This window comes from Mauremys mutica, chromosome 8 (assembly GCF_020497125.1).
Source record: "Mauremys mutica isolate MM-2020 ecotype Southern chromosome 8, ASM2049712v1, whole genome shotgun sequence".
NCBI classification, from domain to species: domain Eukaryota; kingdom Metazoa; phylum Chordata; order Testudines; family Geoemydidae; genus Mauremys; species Mauremys mutica.
Genome location: NC_059079.1, coordinates 21,110,932 through 21,130,903, shown reverse-complemented (window position 1 = coordinate 21,130,903; position 19,972 = coordinate 21,110,932). Strand labels below are relative to the sequence as shown.

Genomic DNA, 19,972 nt, shown 5'->3' with positions numbered 1-19,972 from the left:
GACAATAACTTGTGTTTCACTAGCAATTACGCTATTGTACTGGATAAAAGAAATTAAGGGCTGGAATCAGGGAAATCTGTACATAAGTAAGGATTGTATAAGTAAGGATAGCTCCATATGAAGAAGAGAAAACAGCTGTGGTGTGAATTTAAATTGACGACGAGCAGCAAGGGTAGAATAAAAAGCACTTAACAATTTTAATTAATGTTAAATGTATTTAACTGACCAATGAATATTAAGGATTTTTTTAAAAAGTGATTTCATCTCCTGAAAACAATGTAAAGGTGTAGATTCCATACCAGCATAGGTGATTTTCAACGTGAAAAAGCAGTAGAAAAGCGCAATCAAACCAGATAATTCCAGGGAGGATAACGCATCCTTTTCACTTCCTTTTATTCTAATAATCACGGTCATATTGCCAGGTCTGTACAGGCACTTGTAAATAAAGTTTGACTTTATTTACAAGTGTTTAAGGGTTAAGAGTTGGGTCTCGCTTTGATGGCACAGAAATAAGAAGGCAGGGGGATAGGAAAATCTTTTACAATCATGATGTAGCTAGATATTGTTTAACACAGCAGCGCAGCGGTCTGAATGGGTTTTGTGTCCGTGTTCATTTCGAGCTCGATGGCGCTAATCGCCCTGTACACGTCTAGGTACGTTACTCGTTTGTTTCTTTTCCTCTCGTGCCTCCCGTCCCAAATTACAAATAAATAAAAGGGAACCGCGTGATGTGCTGTAACGGTCGGAGGGATCAGAGTCCCCCGCGCACCCACGCAGCTCCCTGGCAGGAACAACCTGTAGGAGGAAAAATGTGACCAGGAGCGGAAGGCTCTGTGGCAACTCTGCTCCCCGTAGCACGGTCGGAACAGCCGCCCCAGGCGTGACGCGGCGCCCAGCGCGGGCCAGGCTAGAGCTGCCCATGCCGGGGCTGGGCGGACTGTTACCGCCGTTACCTGGAAACCGGCTGCGGAGACAAGCGGCACGCGGCGGCTCGCGCGCGGGACCCTGCCTGTGGCAGCCCCCCTTCCCGCGCCGCGCCGGTTAGCTGGACGCGAGCCGCCCCGCTCGCCAGCCTCTCGGGGGAGGGACGCCCCCCAGCGGAGCTGGATGAATGAAGCCCCGGGGCCCCGCCTCCTCTGCCTTATAGCTCGGCGGCTGGTCCCTTCGGCCCACTGAGCTCCTCGCCATGGGCTGGGGCAGCGCGGCCGCGGCTGGGCTGCTGCTGCGGCGGCGGCTCCGCTCCCGCGCCAAGCCGGCGGCATGACGCCCCCCCAGTTCTGTGTGGGGGGCCGCTTCAACCACACCGCTCCCAGCATGTGGGGCGGCGCCAGCGCCCCGCGGGGGGCCGACAACGGCACGGCGCGCGCCGCGGAGGGGTGCGGCTCGGTCTCGGTGGCCTTCCCCTTGAGCATGATGCTGACGGGCACGGTGGGCAATGCCCTGGCCATGCTGCTGGTGTCCCGCGCCTGCCAGAGGAAGGAGAACACGCGGAAAAAGTCCTTCCTGCTGTGCATCGGCTCCCTGGCGCTCACCGACCTCACCGGCCAGCTCCTCACCAGCCCCGTGGTCATCGCCGTGTATCTGGCCAACAGGAACTGGCAGGAGCTGGACCCCTCGGGCAACCTGTGCGCCTTCTTTGGGTTCTGCATGACCGTCTTCGGCCTCTGCCCCCTCTTCATCGCCAGTGCCATGGCCGTCGAAAGGACCCTGGCCATCAGAGCGCCTCACTGGTACGCCAGCCACATGCGAACCAGGGTGACCAAGACTGTCTTGCTCAGCATCTGGCTGGCGGTGTTTGCCTTTGCCCTCCTGCCCATAGCTGGCTTAGGGCAGTACACCCTGCAGTGGCCAGGCACCTGGTGTTTTATCAGCACCGGGGACAACCAGGCTGTGGGCAACACCTTCTTCGCTTCAGCCTTTGCCTTTTTGGGACTTTCCTCTCTGATCGTCACCATGGCGTGTAACTTGGCCACGATCAAAGCTTTAGTGGCTCGGTGCAGGACCAAACCCTCAGCGTCTCAGTCCAGCAAGCAGTGGGGGAGAATCACCATGGAAACACTGGTCCAGCTGTTGGGGATCATGTGTGTTCTCTTTGCTTGTTGGTCACCACTGTTGGTAGGTTATGTTTTAATTTTCTGTGTGATATTGCTAACCCCACAGCATTCTTTCACAGAGAATGGGGGTGATGGTTACAGTACTGGGGGGGGGAAGCAAACCTGTCACATCCAACTCCCTAAAACATTGTCTTTGTGTCCCCCCCCCCAACTTTCAGCCTGCTTTGTAAGGGAAATAAGCAAGTGGAGGGGGGTACACCCTGTTGAAGATAATTGAGTAGGAGGATACAGGTATAAGGGGATCCCTTAGTGAGAAGTACTGGGGATAGGAGTAGGTGCAGGGCACGGTATGTATGGGAGGACCCCTTGGGATGGGGAGCTGAGGATGGACAAATACAAGGGGACTCACCGTAGTAGAGCTGTGGGTGACCTGTATGAGGGTCCTCTTGAGGAATTGAACAGGGATGAGTGTGATATATGGAACAGATCCCCCTGGAGAGGAGGTTAAGTGAGGAATGGAGGTTCAGAAAGACCTTGATGAAGAGCTGATAGGGGCTCAGCTGGAGTATTGTGTCCAGTTCTGGGCACCACAATTCAGGAAAGATATGCAGAAATTGGAGAAAGTCCGGAGGAGAGCAGCAAAAATTATTAAAGGCCTAGAAAACATGACCTACAAGGAAAGATAGAAAAAAACAGGGTTGTTTAGTCTGGAAAAGAGAAGACCAAAGGGGACTTGATAACAGTCTTCAAGTACGTAAAACAAGGCGGAGGGTGAATATTTGTTCTCCTTATCCACTGAGTACAGCACAAGGAGTTACAGGCTTAAATTGCAGCAAGGGAGATTTAGCTTAGACATTAGCAAAAACTTTCTAACTGTAAGAGTGTTAAGCACTGAACCAAATTACCCAGGATGGTTGTGGAGTCTTGGTCATGGGAGGTTTTTAAGAACAGTTTAGATCAGGGGTAGGCAACCTATGGGACGGGTGCCAAAGGCGGCACGTGAGCTGATTTTCAGTGGCACTCACACTGCCCGGGTCCTGGCCACCAGTCCGGGGGGCTCTGCATTTTAATTTAATTTAAAATGAAGCTTCTTAAACATTTTGAAACCTTATTTACTTTACATACAACAATAGTTTAGTTATATATTATAGATTTATAGAAAGAGACCTTCTAAAAAGGTTAAAATGTATTATTGGCACGCAAAACCTTAAATTAGAGTGAATAAATGAAGACTCGGCACACCACTTCTGAAAGGTTGCCGACCCCTGGTTTAGACAAATATATGTCAGGCATGGTGAAAGTCCTGCTTCAGTGCAGGGGACTGGACTAGATGAGCTGTCATATTTCTGTCATTGTGTGGAATGGGGGCTGTCATAAGCTGTGGGCATTTGTGGAACATTCAAGGTTGAAGGTTTGGGGAAGAGAGGTGGGAAATGAGGGATTTGCAAAGAAGGAAGAAGAAGAAAAGAAACTGGGAACATGAAGGAAGAATGTGGGTCTTAGAAGAGATTAGAGACACTAATGTATTTGGCAGGCAGGTAGGAGTGAATGAAATGAAAGAAGAGGGAGATTGATGGGGGATTTGAAAGTTCAGAACATCATCCAAAGACTGGTGTTAGCAAAGGGTCAAAACACACCAGAACTTGTGTGGTTCTGCTGCCTGGATAGCAGAGAGCAGGTTGAGCAGTTCTGTATTCTCTGAACTATGAAGTATGGCAGGCATGTTTTTGCTCACCCAAGCACAGCAAGGGATCTACCCACTGGAGCACTGAGAAGCCTAGAGATGGTGAAATAGGGCACCAAGTGCTGAGGCTATCACTCCTCTTCAGGATCTCGAGAGGAAGTGTGTACTGCTGGAAGCCTTATTGTGATGGGGCCTCATGTTAAAGGGAGGAAAATGTCTTTTTTTCTGCACCAACCTTACATACATACTCCACTGCTTTGAGAAAGATGATCTGACCTGGGCCCTGTTAGTGACCTCTCACTTGTTACACTAGTTATTTCATTCAAGGGTTGTTCCCTGTGTTGTATTTTTGGCAGTTTTTAGAGAACTAGTGATGACAGTAAACACTGCAACATTTTAGCATTTTTTTAAAGAGGCTAATCACACAACTTTTACCCTTTCTTCTTCTTCTGTTCTTTTTTTGCTCAGTCTCTTCCTTGTTGATCTGGGGCAAACCCCTTTTCAGAAGTATCGGGCCCTGAATGTAGAATGTGTGTGTTTCTGCTGCATGAGACTTGGCCGAGGGGTGGGAGGAGGGGACGATATCTGTAGCCCTGTAGACTATGAAGCATGGTGGGGACTTTGCCCCCACAGGATAGCATTGTGAATGGTGCTAGAGCATCCAGCACCTGGACCCACCAGACATGTTCCAATGTGTGTGCATGCACATGTCTTGAAGGGAAGAGGTGTAACTAGCTATGGGGCCTACTACCACCTTGGGTTGCCCACAACAGGGGTGCAGGAACAATTTTTATAGTGGGGGTGCTGAGAACCATTGAACCAAACTGTAAACCCTGTATATAATGGAAACCACTTGGAGCCAGGTGGTGCAGCAGCACCTCTAGTTGACTCCACTGTTGTTCCATGGCCTGGCAGGGAGATTTCTTCCCCCTCTGAGACCCCTGTAGATCTCCCCTACACATGGCTCGTGTATTAGGGTGGAGGATATGGCCCTTACCATTGACTAGTGCAGCTACCTTGGGAAGAATGGCTAGTGGTGCTACTGGAATATTCAGTGTAAATAAGATAGCATTAGAAATGAGCTAGTTCTGCCCAATGAATTTATTTTTTTGTAAATTAATAACATCCCAGGAAAATCTGAAAAACACCCCCCTCCCCTCCCCTCGCAACTTCTGCATGTTACCTGTACAGAGATCATTAAAAGCTTGTGACAAAGGTGAACTCAGTAACCATATTGCAAACCTAGGGAAAATTGCTTTCTAAATGACAGGACAATGTTCTACTCTTAAGAGCACCAGCGTAGCCTCGATTTGACCACATCTCAGCAGCAATGTAAGAGCAAATGCTGTAGTGAGCCCTCAAAGCAGTAAGGTACACCTCTACCTTGATATAACATTGTCCTTGGGAGCCAAAAAATCTTACCGCGTTATTGGTGAAACCGTGTTGTATTGAACTTGCTTTGATCCACTGGAGTGCGCAGCCCCACCTCCCCGGAGCACTGCTTTACCACGTTATATCCAAATTCATGTTGTATCGGGTGGCGTTATATCGAGGTAGCGGTGTATCTTTACGTTCACAGGATTTAATGCAGCACATTAGAACGTGATAGTGAATTAGAGCTCAATGGCAATTGCTAGAATTGGCCAAAGAGGTGCACTGTCACCCACTGTCACTGCTTCCTCATTGAATCTTTCCATCCAGAAGCCTATTCAGCCTTGTAGAATGTGGATTGCGGATGTGGTTCCACTGCACAAGGTGTATGGGGCCTGAAGGCAGGAGAGCTATGCAGGATCCTCCTGGCTTTGGCTTCATTCATTTTCCCACAGGGCCATACTCACTATTGTTCCTTCAGTGGCAGGAGTTCATGCAGCTGTTCTCGAAGTCTATTTGAATAGGCTTTTTCTAGTTAAAATTTAAGATTTACATACTTTAGAAACAGCTGCAGAGACTTCTCCCTTAAGGACATCCAAGGTGGCTGTCATTTTTGCTGCCATGAAACAGACTTGGATATACAGGACTCAAAACTCTGGGGAGTCTCGACTCTGCCCCAAAACCCCCATTAACAAGTTTGAATTCCTGGCCCTTTGAAGTTAAGGGGAATTTTGCTACTGACTTCAATAGGCCAGGATTTCACATCCAGTATGGAAAATATTTGTCCTTAGCCTTAATTATTTGAGGGTCAATACACTAGTTGATTCTTAACCTGACCAGTTTATACAGGGCCATAAACTGCACATTTAGTCATGTGCATAAGTGTTTCTGGTATCTGGCCCCTAATGAGTGTTTATACAGCCAGAATCTCTACTGGTCACCCAGATACCAGATGTCTCCTTCCACTCTGAATACTATGAAAGCCCTATTGTGTGTATCTTGGTAGCTTATTTTTCTTGCCACGTTATTACTTTTCCTAATGTAATATCAAAGCTATAAGAGACAAGAATAGCTCCATTTTTTGAAACATGGGAATTGTCTGTCATTAAAGACTGGGAAACTAAGTAAGCCAAAGACTACATTTAATGACTACTTCATTGTTCACTAGTACAGTACATTGAATACAGAGCTAAAGCAATTTCAAACTATTTCCATTTTGTTTGTCATATTTTGCTTTTACTCTTATTGTGTAGATAGTGCCTAAAATGTGCAAGGTGTTTTCCTTGCAGAGGAACACACAATCCTCTCTTTAAAAGGTAGAAGGATCTCACAAGTCTGTTTCACAAAGCCATACATTTTTAAGCAAAATGTCCTTTTCTCTTTTTTACACACACGCTCCAAAAAATATCCCCTCCTCTACTACTCTGTAGCAATGCTTCTTGCTGATTTATTTTAAATAATATTTTTTCAGATTAAAAGCAGAAAGACAAAACTATTTGACTTGTACTGCCAGGGTGCCCTCCACTTTACTTAATGCATCTATGTCAAGAGAAAAAGAGGCACCTACATGCAGTGAGGAGAGAAATGGGACAGTCACAGCAGAAGTTGGACAGACTGAGGCTTTTAAACATAATTGATAGTGTGACAAACTATTCAGGGAGCTGTAGAGAGAAGGCAAAGAGATCCTCTAACATTTTGCTATAAAAAGGTCAGCACTGAATGCTGAACTGGCAACTGACCTGATCTTTACAAATCAAAGGCAGAGCCAGTTAAAAACATGCTGGGCAGCAGACCTTTGAATTTGTTTTATCTTATTTCTTCTTCCTGTCTGCTTGGGATTCTGCTGATACAACTCATTAAATTCACTCTGGGTATTTGTTTCTTTATGAAATGACATCATTTCAAAACTTTTTATGAATTTTCGAGGGGCCGGGTTCCATAAATCTTCTTCTCTCCAGTGTGTAGCCTCTATGCCAACATGTTTCCCTCTTGGATTCATAGTCCCAAAGTTCAGAGCAGGAATTATAGAACAATTAGTGGGTTTTTTGTAATAATTAAAAAGAATAATTCTAGAATAATTAAAAAGATTGGCACACACTAGGAACAATGGGCCTGATTCTGATCTCACTTGTCTCAGAATGAATTGTGAGTAACTCTATTGTAGTCAGTAGCATGTCAGAGTAAAACCATCGTACAGGAGATCAGAATCAGGCTTAACATAGCCCATACATAGGCAATCTAAAGTATATTTTCCCCCTTGATATTTGTGTTTAACTCCCATGGAATTTCTTTAATGTGCATTAAAGGGAGAATTGCCTTGTAATTGCCTTGTCCCTCTTTTCCTAGCATAGATTATTTAAATTTGTTACATAAATAGTTTTAACATTATGAGTAATCATTGCAGAACAATTCTTAATTTTTAAAAAAATACTGTATCTGCTAGAATGTATTTGCCATGACTACACTTATAATTCGTGCATACAATACTTCGGAATACAAAGCCATTAACCCTTTAAGGCTAACTCAAAAAATACAGAGATTTTTTTCAGGCCAGAAGGGATTGTTATGATTATCTAGTCTAGGGGTAGCCAGCCTGAGAAGGAGCCAGAGATAGGCCTATCTCTTGGAAATGGGGCTAGGGTTGCCAACTTTCTGATGGCAGAAAACTGAACACCCGTGCCCCGTGGCCCTGCCCCTTCTCTGAGGCCCCCGCCCCCTGCTCTCTCCATCCTCCCTCCCTCTGTCGCTTGCTCTCCCACACCCTCACTCACTCGCTCAGTTTCACTGGGCGGGGGTTGAGGTGCAAGAGTGGGTGAGGGCTCCAGCTGGGGTGCAGGCTCTGGGATGAGGCCAGGGAGGAGGGGTTTGGAGTATGGGAGAGGGCTCCAGGCTGGTGCAGGGTGTTGGGCTGTGGGAGGGGATATGGACTGGCTCCGGGGTGGGGTCAGAAATTAGGGGTTCAGGGTGCGGGAAGGGGCTCTGGGGTGAGACTGGGGATGAGGGGTTTGGGGAGGGAGCTCTGGGCTGGGGCTGGGGTAGGGGGTTGGGGTGTGGGAGGGGGTGAGGGGTGTGGGCTCCAGGCGGCACTTACCTCAGGCAGCTCCTAGGAAGTGGCAACATGTCCCTCTAGCTCGTAGGTGCAGGTGTGACCAGGGGGCTCTGCGCGCTACCCCTGTCCACAGGCGCCGCCCCCACAACTCTCATTGGCCACGGTTCCCGGCTAATGGGAGCTGCGAAGCCGGCACTCGGGGTGGCACTTGTGCCGCAGGCATGGGAAGGGAGTGGAGCGCTCTTAGCCACCCCTGCACCTAGGAACCAGACGGACATGCTGGCCGCTTCCAGGAGCCATGCGGAGCTGGCCACTGCAGCCAACTGGACTTTTAGCAGCCTGGTCAGCTGTGCTGACCAGAGCCACCTGGGTCCCTTTTCGACTGGCGTGCCCGTCAAAAACCAGATCCCTGGCAACCCTAAATGGGGTTAGTCAGAGGTTACTATGGTGAGGGACAGGCAAGGAGCAGAATGTCCTCAGAAGCTCTGGACATCAGTCCTCTATGATGGGAATTGTAGAGGAATTGTCAGGTAGATGACAGTGCCTGGACCCTGGGAAAGGCTTGGTCAAAAAAGGAGGATATAGGGGAAGTGATGTTGTATTGTTATCACTTAAAATTAGACAGCAGTAGAGGCTGAAGTATATTTTATATAATTTAAAATAAAACTGGAAATAATCATGGGCAGAAGTCTTTAAAAAATAAAACTAAATTAATGGAAGCTGCAATCAGTAAGTTGTCCATGAAACAGGCTATTGTAACCTTTGGGTGAGCTAGAAGTTTAGTTCATTGTCCTTCTCCACTGCCTAAAAAGCCCCAGCTTCCATAGAAAAGCACCTGGAGACCCAGAATTCAGTCACTAAGGATTGCATGGGGTCAACCTTCCCACATTCAAATCCAAAAAGAACAAAAAGGAATGAAATGTAATTCCTAAGTACCAATTTTATAAAGATAAAGAAACATTACAATTTCTACAACATAACATGGACACTTTATAATCCACATATATTATCTTCAGTTATACATAAACATAAAGAAAACAAATTAAATATAAACAGGTCAGTCCCCACAGAAAAACAGTGAGATGTAACTTGGAGTTCCCAAAAGCTAAAATTGAGTTCACCTGAATCTGTTACAGTCATTGCTCACCAAAATCTATACAGTCTGCTGAGTCAAAAGCATTGCAACAACATCTTCCCTTCACTTGCTTGTAGAAATCTCCAGCTGGAATCATCCTTCCCTGCTGCAATCACTCAGTGAGTGAGTCAGCTAACCAATTAACCAACCTCTCAGTTAAGTATATAGATTTTTAAAAACAGTTTTTGAAAAACTGAAAATAGCAAAATATAAGTGACTTTTTCTCCATCATCACATTTAAATAAGAGAAAAGTTGGTGAATCATACTAACTGAGACAATTTAAAATAATTTGGCTAAAATCGAACAACATTCCAAGTATACATTTAAAATTAAAAAAAGGTTTTCCCTTTTTACAGTTAACACGGCCAGGGCTTCCCTGTTGGAGGCTTAACATTATCACTAACCAGCTGCAAAATGCTTCAGAGTTAGGGGGAAACAGCCTACTTTCTGCTTCTGTGGTTCAGCTTCTCCCAGGCCGCAGCTGGCCTTTTGCAAAGCCGCTGCCCTGACTACTTGCCCCCATAGGGTCTGACTCCAGCAACAGGGCATACCCAAAACTACCAAACCCAATTCCAGAAACTTCGGAGTGTGCAGTGCTAATTGTGTATCTGCCTAGCAACAGTGAACCAGACACAACTCATTCCTACCCCACCCAACAGATCTCCTAAAGCAGGGGTGGGCAAACTTTTTGGCCTGAGGGCCACATCTGGGTGGGGAAATTATATACAGGGCCATGAATGTAGGGCTGGGGCAGGGGTTTGGGGTGCAGGAGGGGCTCAGGGAAGGGGGGAAGCGTGCAGCAGGGGGCTCAGGGCAGGGGGTTGGGCTGCAAGAGGGGGTGCAGAGAGTGGGAGGGGGCTCAAGGCAGGGGTTAGGGGGCTGGGGTGCAGGAGGGCTTCAGGGTGAGGGCTCTGGCCTGGCACTGCTTACCTCGAGTGGCTCCAGGATGGCAGCGGCGCACAGTGGGGCTAAGGCAGGCTCCCTGGCTGCTCTGGCCCCACACTGCTCCCGGAAGTGGTCAGCATGTCCAGCAGTTGCTCCTGGGGGTGGGGTGTGGCCGGTAGCGCCGCCATGCACTGCCCTCGCCTGTGGGTACCACCTGCAAAGCTCCAATTGGCCGCGGTTCCCCATTTGGTGCCTGCAGGCGAGGGCAGCGCATGGAGCCCTCTGCATCTCCTCTTCCCCCCGGGGCCGCACGGATGTGGTGCCAGCTGCTTCCGGGAGCAGTACGGGGCCAGGGCCAGCAGGGAGCCTGCCTTAGCCCTGCTGCACCATAGGGCTGGCAGTCCTGCAGGCTGGATTTAAAGCCCTGATGGGCCGGATCCAGCCTGCAGGCCATAGTTTGCCCTCCCCTGTCCTAGAGAGAGATCTCCCTATTAGGCACACGGGTTATACTGTGTAACCACATGACCTTACCACTGTTACCCTCTTCCTTCCCCTGCCTCTGCTTTCTCCAACTATTTAAAGCCACTTATCGTTACTTGTCTACAGTTTAGATTGAGCATCTTCAGAGTCTAGCACAATGGGGCCTCATTCTGATTGGGTCATTAGGCACTGCCATAATACAAATAATAATTATGAGATGTAACTATGTTTCTGTGTGTACATTACAGCCAATGTGTACACACAATGGGTTCACTGCGCTGTAATACAAATAATAATTATGAGATGTAAATATGTCTCTGTGTTTACATTACAGCAAATGGAAACCAAACAGTAATTAATTATCATTCCCAGCATTCAGGTTATTTCCTTCAGGATCAGTATTTGAGGAACTCTGAAATATGATAGCCCTTATAATCCTTTTAATCTTGTGCTGTTATTTCAGAATTCATGAAATTGCAATATCAATTGGCAGATAAAATACAGTATTTATAAAGAATCTGCTTTCATGTGCCAGTTGCTATCTGTTTTGTTTATATTACATAATACTCCACTGTTACATGGAGTGTTAAATTGCTTTGCTGAAAATTTCACTTTAAACAACATATAAGGTTATAATTTCATGAATTCTGTGTTGACCTATTAAAATAATTTTAACTGAAGTCTGTAAAAGTTACAGGGCTAGATTCTCAACTGGTGTAAATCACTGAAGTCACTGGAGCCCCAGAGATTTATATCAACAGAGGATCTGGCCCATAATTTGTATAGTAATGTAAATCACCCTGTTTTATTAAACTATAAACTACATAAAGCGATGGGGCAATTCACATAGAATCATGGACACTAGAGACAATAAAAAGGTATTATGTCATCAAGTACATCTTCCTGGCAGTGCAAGATTATGTATTCTGTATTATAAATTTACTAACAATCTGTCCAATCTAATTTTAAATGTCTACTCACAACATGTTGTATATATGAAAGCTCAAAGACTCCCAGCAAGTTCATAAAATAAAGCAATTTAAAAGAGCATTCATTCTATTTAAAAACAAACAAATTCAAACTTGTGCTAAGTCTAATGTTTCAGCTTGAGAACTCTAGCTTCTGAAGAACTATGTGATTGGTGATCACTGAGGACAAAACTGCTGGTGAGCATTCCTGACTTCCAGAGGCCCCACTTAACTATTTTTAGCCAGCCATCCTCCAGCATTGTAATTTGTAATTATTTGCAAGGATTCTTTAGGCCAAACCGTGCCCTTGCTCTTAGGAGCCATATTGGGGTATGGGGAGAAGAGGATGGCATCTGTGCACAGAGGGACCAGTCTTTAGGCAGGAGCAGCTGGGAAGAGTGCAGGGGGAAGGGAAGCCTGTCTCCTGGAGTAGCCTCCACCAACCCATGCATGGCCTCCTTGCAGGATGTAGCAGCATATCTTCTAGCCCTTCCCACTCCTCTGTCCTGCCCACTGATGCTCAGGCAGCCTTCATAGAGATGGAAGAAGAGCTTTGCCTCTTTCCTGTATAACCATGGGCAAATGAACTAAACTCTTATTGGCCTTCATTTTCCCCTCAGTAACATGGGGCTAATGATGCTTCTATGTTAGGAGATTTATTTCATTAATGTCTATAAAGCTCTTCGAGATTCTTAGATGCAAAGGGCTCTTGAAGTGCTAAGCATTATTTTGATTGATTGAATTATTATATTGCAGTCTTCAGTTGATAAGTCTTTAAAAGCCACAAACCTTGTGGTAATTCATAAACCAACAAGGAAAATTGATTTGCCAAGTTCAAATGTCTATTTGTGCCAACCATCTCAGTAAGCAATAGCAAATAATGCACAGATCTTATCTAACACCCCCAAGGACTAAGGGGATCACTGACACATCTCTATGATGGTGCTGTTAGTTTAGCAGCTGGCAGTTTGAAATACATGTGTTAGGACTGCCCTGGAGTAGAGATTTTCTGAGAGATAGTATGATTGAAGATCTTCAGCTTCTCTACAAATTAATGGCTTTGTTTTATTTGGGGTCGATAGTGGTAACACATCAAGAAAAGCCGATCTACTGATGCAATTTCTTTTGACAGCTGCCGGGCATGTTATACTAGCCAGAGGCATGGCCACTCTGGCCCCATTTTGGGTGGTGGGTACTATAATGTATGGGATATGTCAGATATGGAAATGCTTGCATAAATGCCCATGTTTAAATGCCCATGATTTTACAATTTGCCTACCTTTTCTCAACCACACCAACTAAAACACTTAGGGGTCAAATAGCCATGCTTATCATCCTTTGTACTTATTAACTCGTATTATATTGAAGTTTCTTTTCTCAATATGAATTATCCAGCTAGATTTAGCAACATGGGTAAGGGTGGAGGTGGCAGTATGAGCTCTTTTAATTGATTTCCCAAGCTCTGCAACTTCCTAGTCTAGATCAGTCCATCTCCCATCAGTACAATTTCATCTAGCCTTCTGCCAAGTCCCAAAGACAGGCTCCTGGCTGATATCAGTGCCAGATATATTGGATCAAAACAGTGGACAAGGTGGAGGGTAAGATCTTTATCTCCCCCCCAATTACTGCTGTGACCTGGAGCACATCCTGCACGCAAATCCACACAACACACAGTATTGTACGTAAGGCCTCTTTGAATGAAGTTCACTGGGGACATCCTTTATTTTCCATGATTGTGGTTTGATTTGAGGGAAGTAGCTGGAGGGGATCGGAAGATTCTAATCTGATGGGCCCCTCTCTCATAAGACATTTCTGTCCAAAGAAGTATGGATGTAGCTTATTTTTAATGATACAAATTTTTCTCATCTTTTCTTAGATTATGATGTTGAAAATGATCTTCAGTCACAAGTCGGTTGAACACTGCAAGCCATCTGACAACACAGTTCAAAGCATAGAACTGCAGAAAGAATGCAATTTCTTCTTGACGGCTGTCCGCTTGGCCTCACTAAACCAGATCTTGGACCCCTGGGTTTATCTGCTATTAAGAAAAATTCTCCTCCGAAAGTTTTGTCAGGTAGCAAATGCTATCTCCAGTTGTTCTAATAATGGATGGAAAGGGCGACCTATCATGTTAACAGATGAAATCAGACAGACAGCAGCATGAAAGAATATTGATACACCTTGCATGCAAATTACTTTTGACAAGTAGTCTTAAGCCTTACTGTGAATTTGGGCATCTGTGGCGTGCCGGTGTCTCCACATAACTAAGCATAGTAGTACTTTTGAATGGACTTAGAATGCCAGACAATTATGTATCTGGTTTGCCAACAATACATAAATATAAACAAAGGAGTATGGCCTATTATTAACAGTTACCTAAAATTATCATAGCTAAAACCATTCAAGCTAAAGAATATGACTTTTTTTCTGCCATATACATCATGTTTTCTGGGGATTTTTGTTTCTTTGAAGGAGAAGAATCAATAATTTTTATGTCAGGTAACATTTGAGACACAGATTCAACAGCTTAAGTTATTGAAAAGACTCGTTACTGTACTTAATTTTGACTCTAAGCTTATCTGCTAGATCCAGATATTATTCCTACCTCCTTTTTTGGGGAAAATGCAAGAGACTTGAGGAAAAAAATAATAGGAGTCCTTTCCTTTCTTTAGATTTCAGTGATTTGTTAGAAGAATTGCCAGTGTCGTTGTGTATAATAATGGTGTTCTCTTTCAAGTGCTGAAAGGCAGCAGGAGTCGTTGATACATGGGCTTACCATGGTAATTACTGATTTTTAGTAAATGCAAGAATAAACTCACCTGCTGCAAAGGAGAGGGGGCTTTGGGGAACAGCAGAAAGGTACAATCTACCTTTTAAAAAAAATAAACTTTGCACTTTTTTTTTTTTTACAAGTAATACCTACGAAACACCCAGGTTAGTGAAGCATTGTTTCACACTATGGCGATGTAGTCTACCTTAGCTATTCACAGTAGATATCCCTTTCACACCCACCCAAAGGGTGGGTTACTCACAATATGAAATATCAGCCAAGAAACAATAGATGTGTCCTAAAAGCCAGCTTTCAGAAACATTACAGCCTTGGGATTTTTTTTGATTTTTTTTTAAATCAAGCTCCATTCTCAGCAGCGATTTCAGTTGGAGGATCTCATTACTCAGATCTTTCCTTGAGTAATTTTCAGGTTGGATTATAAGCACTCACATTTCTGCTGAATTGTTTGAACATCTTTTACTAACTCCCTTGTTTTCCTCCAGGTTTTCATGGGCCCATAACCTCTAACCTGTCCCATTTAATGGCCTCCTTTCTGGATTGGATCTCTATGAAATTGTTTGCAAGAATATACATGCCAAAGTTTGGTCTGTTATACACAAATGCAAGCTTGCTGAGATTAGTGGAGATACATTTTCTTATACCATATCTAAATTCAGCCATGGAATTTCTATCAGAGTTAAAGGAGGTTTGTACATGGGATTGGTACAATAACTGTACTTATATGTTAGAGTATGAAAAACCATTGGGCAGAGAAGGCCTTTAAAATGGCGTAATTGTACTTAATAGCAATGCATAATCAAATGGAAAAAGTAGCTCTCAAGTTCAAACATAATTTTTGATATCACACTAGGCTGTGGTTTGGTAATGGGCAATATTAGAAATGGGCTACTGTAAATACTCTTGTAGGTAAGGATAACATTCATGAACAACTAATCTTCCCTCTGTAGGTACACATTGAAATAGCATGAAATATGAAAATCCGAGGTGGCAGCCAGAAAGCATTTGGCTAATCACTTTTCATGCCCTTGTGTCTAATCTTCACCATAATGACAGACAAGAAAGAAAAGTAACTGGAGTTAGATTGGCAGTTAACATTGTATGTCAAAACCTCAGAGGTGATTACTTTTAATGTGACATCAGGACTCTGACATCTCAATGATAATTCAAGAAATAGCGTAAATTACACTGAGGTACTTTGACATTTTGTAATCCACTGTTTTTACTTTAAATCTACTTGCCGCCTTGTTCAGTTTCACAGTGACACAAAATAAAGATGCTTATTCGGCCCATATATGTCTGAATAAAGAAGAAATCAAGAACCTCATCCAAAGCCCATTGAAGCCAATCAGTCACTAAGGATAGGTCTACACTGCAAAAAGAGATGTGCTATTAACTCGGGTTAAACTAGCAGTGAACACAAGGCAACTCATCTTTTAGCTCAGGTTAGAAGGTCAAATTAAAGCGATAGGAGAGCTTGGGAGACTGCTCTACCCACTGGGCTATTGGGTATAAAGTGGGCACTTCCACCTTCTGCAATTTTTTTTTTTTTTAAGAAAGGACTGAGCTGACTTGGGTGCCTAACTACAAGAGAGGAGTTCATGGTTTGAGCCCTGTGTGGAGGAAGGCATCTCTGGTCAGTTGGGTGCTTAAATCCCTTTGAAGGGTGGGACTTAGGCCGCACCCTGTCCTCAGCATTTCCTATTGGCTAATTTATGCAGCTCCCTGCTAGTCAAGGTACTGGCTTCTGAGAATCCCTTTTAGGCACCTTACTCTCTCCCTACATTGTGCTTAACATGGGTTTGTGAATTCCACTGGGCAGCGGGGCACTAAAAAGTTAGATGTGGTAACACTCAGCATTACAATGCCTGTGGCTCCTTGTGACTCTAATGCTAAGGGTCTGAGCCTCCTCCTATTGAAATCAGTGGGAAATTTGCCATTAGCTTGGAAACAGGACACTGAGATTCCTAAAAGTAATATTTCTTCTACATATTGTAGTGGTAGGAGAGAGGATAATGGCTTTATGATAATAAAGCAAGATGTAAACCCAATTTAATCAGCATATTGCTTGTGTCAGTGGAAAACAAACCAGTCAGCCTGCAAGGACACCAGAGAGAAATAATTACAAAAAATGGGTTCCCACTTTGAATGAAAAAGGTAGGAGAGCAGCAGTCTGCAAATAAGATTTTGATTAACCCGTGTTCATGGCAATCAATCTTAATAGTCTGGCTCTAAGCTAAAATGTGAAATCACCTAGAATTTACTAATGTCTTTTGTTGTTTTTGTTTTGTAATTTATGCCCTGAATTAATGTGCCTGTTTAAACTTGTTTTTTTATTAAGTGTAGACTTGGTTAATGGTAGAGTTGTTTCTTTGTGTTCATCTTGTACTTTAAAGGATTATATTAGAGCTGGGCCAGACAGGTTTAGACAGATTCTAGTTCCTTTGAGGTTTAGGTACCTGACCAGGAGGTTAATTCAAACTACTTTGCACACTTATAACTTCCCTTGAAATGAATGGTAATAACAATTGAAGCTAGTGAAAGAAAGGAAAATGCCTTGCTAACATTTAAAAAGGCTTTCAGCTATTAAAATATCATTTAGAAAAACTCCTGTATAGTTCCTAAATCCTCATCACATACACCTGGAGAAAGTGCAACTCCATCAAATGCTTTGTGGCCTTCTGTAGCTCACTGTGATTTTCTTTTTTTCATTCATGGGCTCTTAGGAACAGCTGTTCACCAGCTTATGTATCGCTAAAGCTAGATAGCTACTCGGAAAAATAAAACAACTCCTGAATATGTAACAGATGTACAAAACCCGCCAAATGAGACTAATTAACCCAGGATCTATGATGTGCCCCGGTAACAAGGCAGAGGACATCTAACAGCGGTCTAAGTGAGGAAGGCAGCATGTTTTGACATCAGAAATATTTTTTTCCAGTTAGCAAATCTCCCTTCTGGTTTGCATGCTTTTTGTCTGGGTATTTCTATCTTAGCCAATTTCTGTGATGTCCCTCTCGCAAATGTTATGTATTATATTCATATTAATGTGCCTATCATTAAAAAGAAGGCTGTTTCAGGAATAGCTATATAAACAGATCATTTACAAATGAACGCTGCTCTTAGGACACTACTTAGACTAATGTGATCCAATAAGAACACCGTCTTAATAATTTAGTGTCATACCTAAGATGGAACCAAAGACACACCTTTTAAAAGCAGATCCATTATTCTTCAAGGCATATTAGGATAGTCATTTATTCACATCCATACAATATGTCTTACAAGACATAGAGCTTAATTCTGCTTGGACATGCACAGCTCAGTAGGTTTGCACTAGTGCAAAAAAGAGTGGAATTTGGCTGATATGCTGAAAATCAGAAACATACCCTTCAGCTACAAGAGGTTTACACCAGTGTAACTGAGATCAGAATTTGGCATTCAGTGCCTTCTAGGTAATAGAACAGAATACAATAAACTAGAACTACAGTGTCCTGGCCAACATTTGCAATCTGAATAAAACAAGATCTACTGTCCAACACTCTACAGGAGATAACATTGAGTACAATGACCGTATGTGCCTACACAGCGTCTGCCCTACGAGTGTCTAGAGCTCATTACTGATAAGCACTTTAGGAAATACTGAGTGAGAAAGATACTGTATAAAACCAAATGATCCCTTACTCTCTTTGAAAGAAGTGCCATGTGCCATTTCATGCCAAAAGACTTCTGTTAAAAGGCTGTTTTTCTGTTCAAGAGATTAGCCTCATTCAGTTTATACACATTAGCCATTTTTCAGAAATTTGTCCTTTGTGAAGTGTGTCAGAGTGACCTCAGTTATTTGAGTGAATTGTGCTCTGCTGGACTTTTCTGTCAGTCAATAGCCGAACAGCAGCCTGGTACAATAGTGTAGCAAGGGTGCAAAAAGTCTATGAGATTGAGTAATTTTTGTCCTAATATCACCACTGGGCAAACATTAGTTTTTCATCTAGACTAACAATGAGATATGCAATGGCAATATAAGAACTGCTGAAATGTAAAGATAGTTTAAACTAATTGTTGAAGGGAACCAGATATGGGCATTATAATGCTCAGAATAATCTCATCCATTTGCACTCGTTATTAAAACAGTTCCTTTATTTATTTTTTAATTTAGAGAAAAGAGGGATCATATCTGTCTTTGGGTGCAGTAATATGAAGAATTGCATTTTATAAACCAAGAAAGTCTGAGAGATTATTTGCATCTTATTTGTTTATAGCAAAAGAATTTAAGCATTATTTGCCAGGCATGGCCTTTATGACATGACTGGCAACTGAAGCACTTTCTTAAATGAATTCAAAGATCTTTATCAGAAATGTAATTATTTGTTTTGTTTTCCCATTTATCTGGTTCTGCGGGGAAGATATTTTTGCTGTATATTTTTGCAGATGCCTTCTACTTTATTCTAAATGTATGTAAATTTCACTACAGTCGTATTTCGAAGATCCATTTTGATAAAATGATGTACTTCTGCCAGAGACATTGTAGAAACTGTGGTGTATGGTTGAATTCTTTTGATATAATTTTGTTGGCATTCAAAACACAGCCTGTTGGTGTATTGAGTGTGTGTGTGTTGTATTTGTCAATGCAAAATAAACATTTAAAAGTTCAGCAGAATAACTGGTCATTATTTCTTGATGCCAACTTTTGCTTGCAACATTTTGATACAACAATTTCAAGTAACCTGCAATTGGCTTCAGTGTGAGCACTATCTGCTGCTAAATTTTTAAACATCTTGAGCCAAATTCTGTGCTGACTTCATTAGGACTGACTGCAGAGGTTTAAGTACAGAATCTGGCCTTTTTTGTGGGCCAGATTCTGCCATCCATATGCACACCAAGTAGTACTTCATGCCCACTGAAATCAGTGTCAGCATTTGCAGAATAAGGTAGTACTATATGGGAGTAAGGGTGGCAGAATCTAGCTCTCTATGAATAGGTTAGCAGCACATTTGTGTATCTTGATAAAACAAGATACTTGATTTACAGCATTTGTGTTTGATGTTGTACATAACTATCTCGGTTGGTCCCCTTATCTCTTTTGGGGATCACTGTAGCATATTTAGACAGCTATGGTGACATTGATAATTGCATGCAGAATGGCTCATCATATGTGTTTTTATTAGCAGTGCTGAAGAGGCTTTCACCCTGCTGTAGGCTAAGAATAGCTGATGATATTGGTATGACTTTGCAACTGCACTTTCTTGTTAAAGGAGCAACAACAGATCAGAGTCTATAGCCCACAAAGATGTGGCCTGTGAATAACGGATTAATAGTGTATCTAAGGGTACGTCTGCACTACAAGACTATTTCAAATCAACTTAATTCGAATTTGTGGAATCGACCTTATGAAGTCGAAGTTGTGTATCCACACTAAATACACTAGTTCGACTGTGTGAGTCCACAGTAACGGGGCCAGTGTCGACTTTGGAAGCGGTGCACTGTGGGAAGCTATCCCACAGTTCCCGCACTCCCCGCTGCCCATTGGAATCCTGGGATTTCCCCCCAATGCATGCTG

The 19,972-nt window shown here is 43.4% G+C and overlaps 1 protein-coding gene across 2 annotated transcripts; it reads left to right on the top strand.

The window, feature by feature from the left end:
- The first annotated feature begins 783 nt into the window (after positions 1 to 783).
- PTGER3 (prostaglandin E receptor 3) lies at positions 784 to 19,075 on the top strand. Of its 2 annotated transcripts, none has more exons than XM_045028480.1 (3): positions 784 to 2,115; positions 13,504 to 13,701; positions 17,142 to 19,075. In XM_045028480.1, the coding sequence occupies exons 1-3, from the start codon at positions 1,261 to 1,263 to the stop codon at positions 17,181 to 17,183; spliced, it is 1,095 nt and encodes a 364-aa protein (XP_044884415.1). In that variant the 5' UTR covers positions 784 to 1,260; the 3' UTR covers positions 17,184 to 19,075. The 2 variants fall into 2 exon arrangements, with proteins under 2 accessions (XP_044884415.1, XP_044884414.1); XM_045028479.1 differs by having other exon boundaries at positions 13,504 to 14,407.
- Positions 19,076 to 19,972: the final 897 nt, after the last annotated feature.

What these genes read in the sequence shown, in the direction of transcription:
- PTGER3 (XM_045028479.1), top strand. Translation starts at nt 1,261, where the DNA reads ATGACGCCCCCCCAGTTCTGTGTGGGGGGCCGCTTCAACCACACCGCT. An exon ending in CTTGTTGGTCACCACTGTTG is followed by an intron (nt 2,116 to 13,503) that starts GTAGGTTATGTT and finishes ATCTTTTCTTAG; the next exon opens with ATTATGATGTTGAAAATGAT.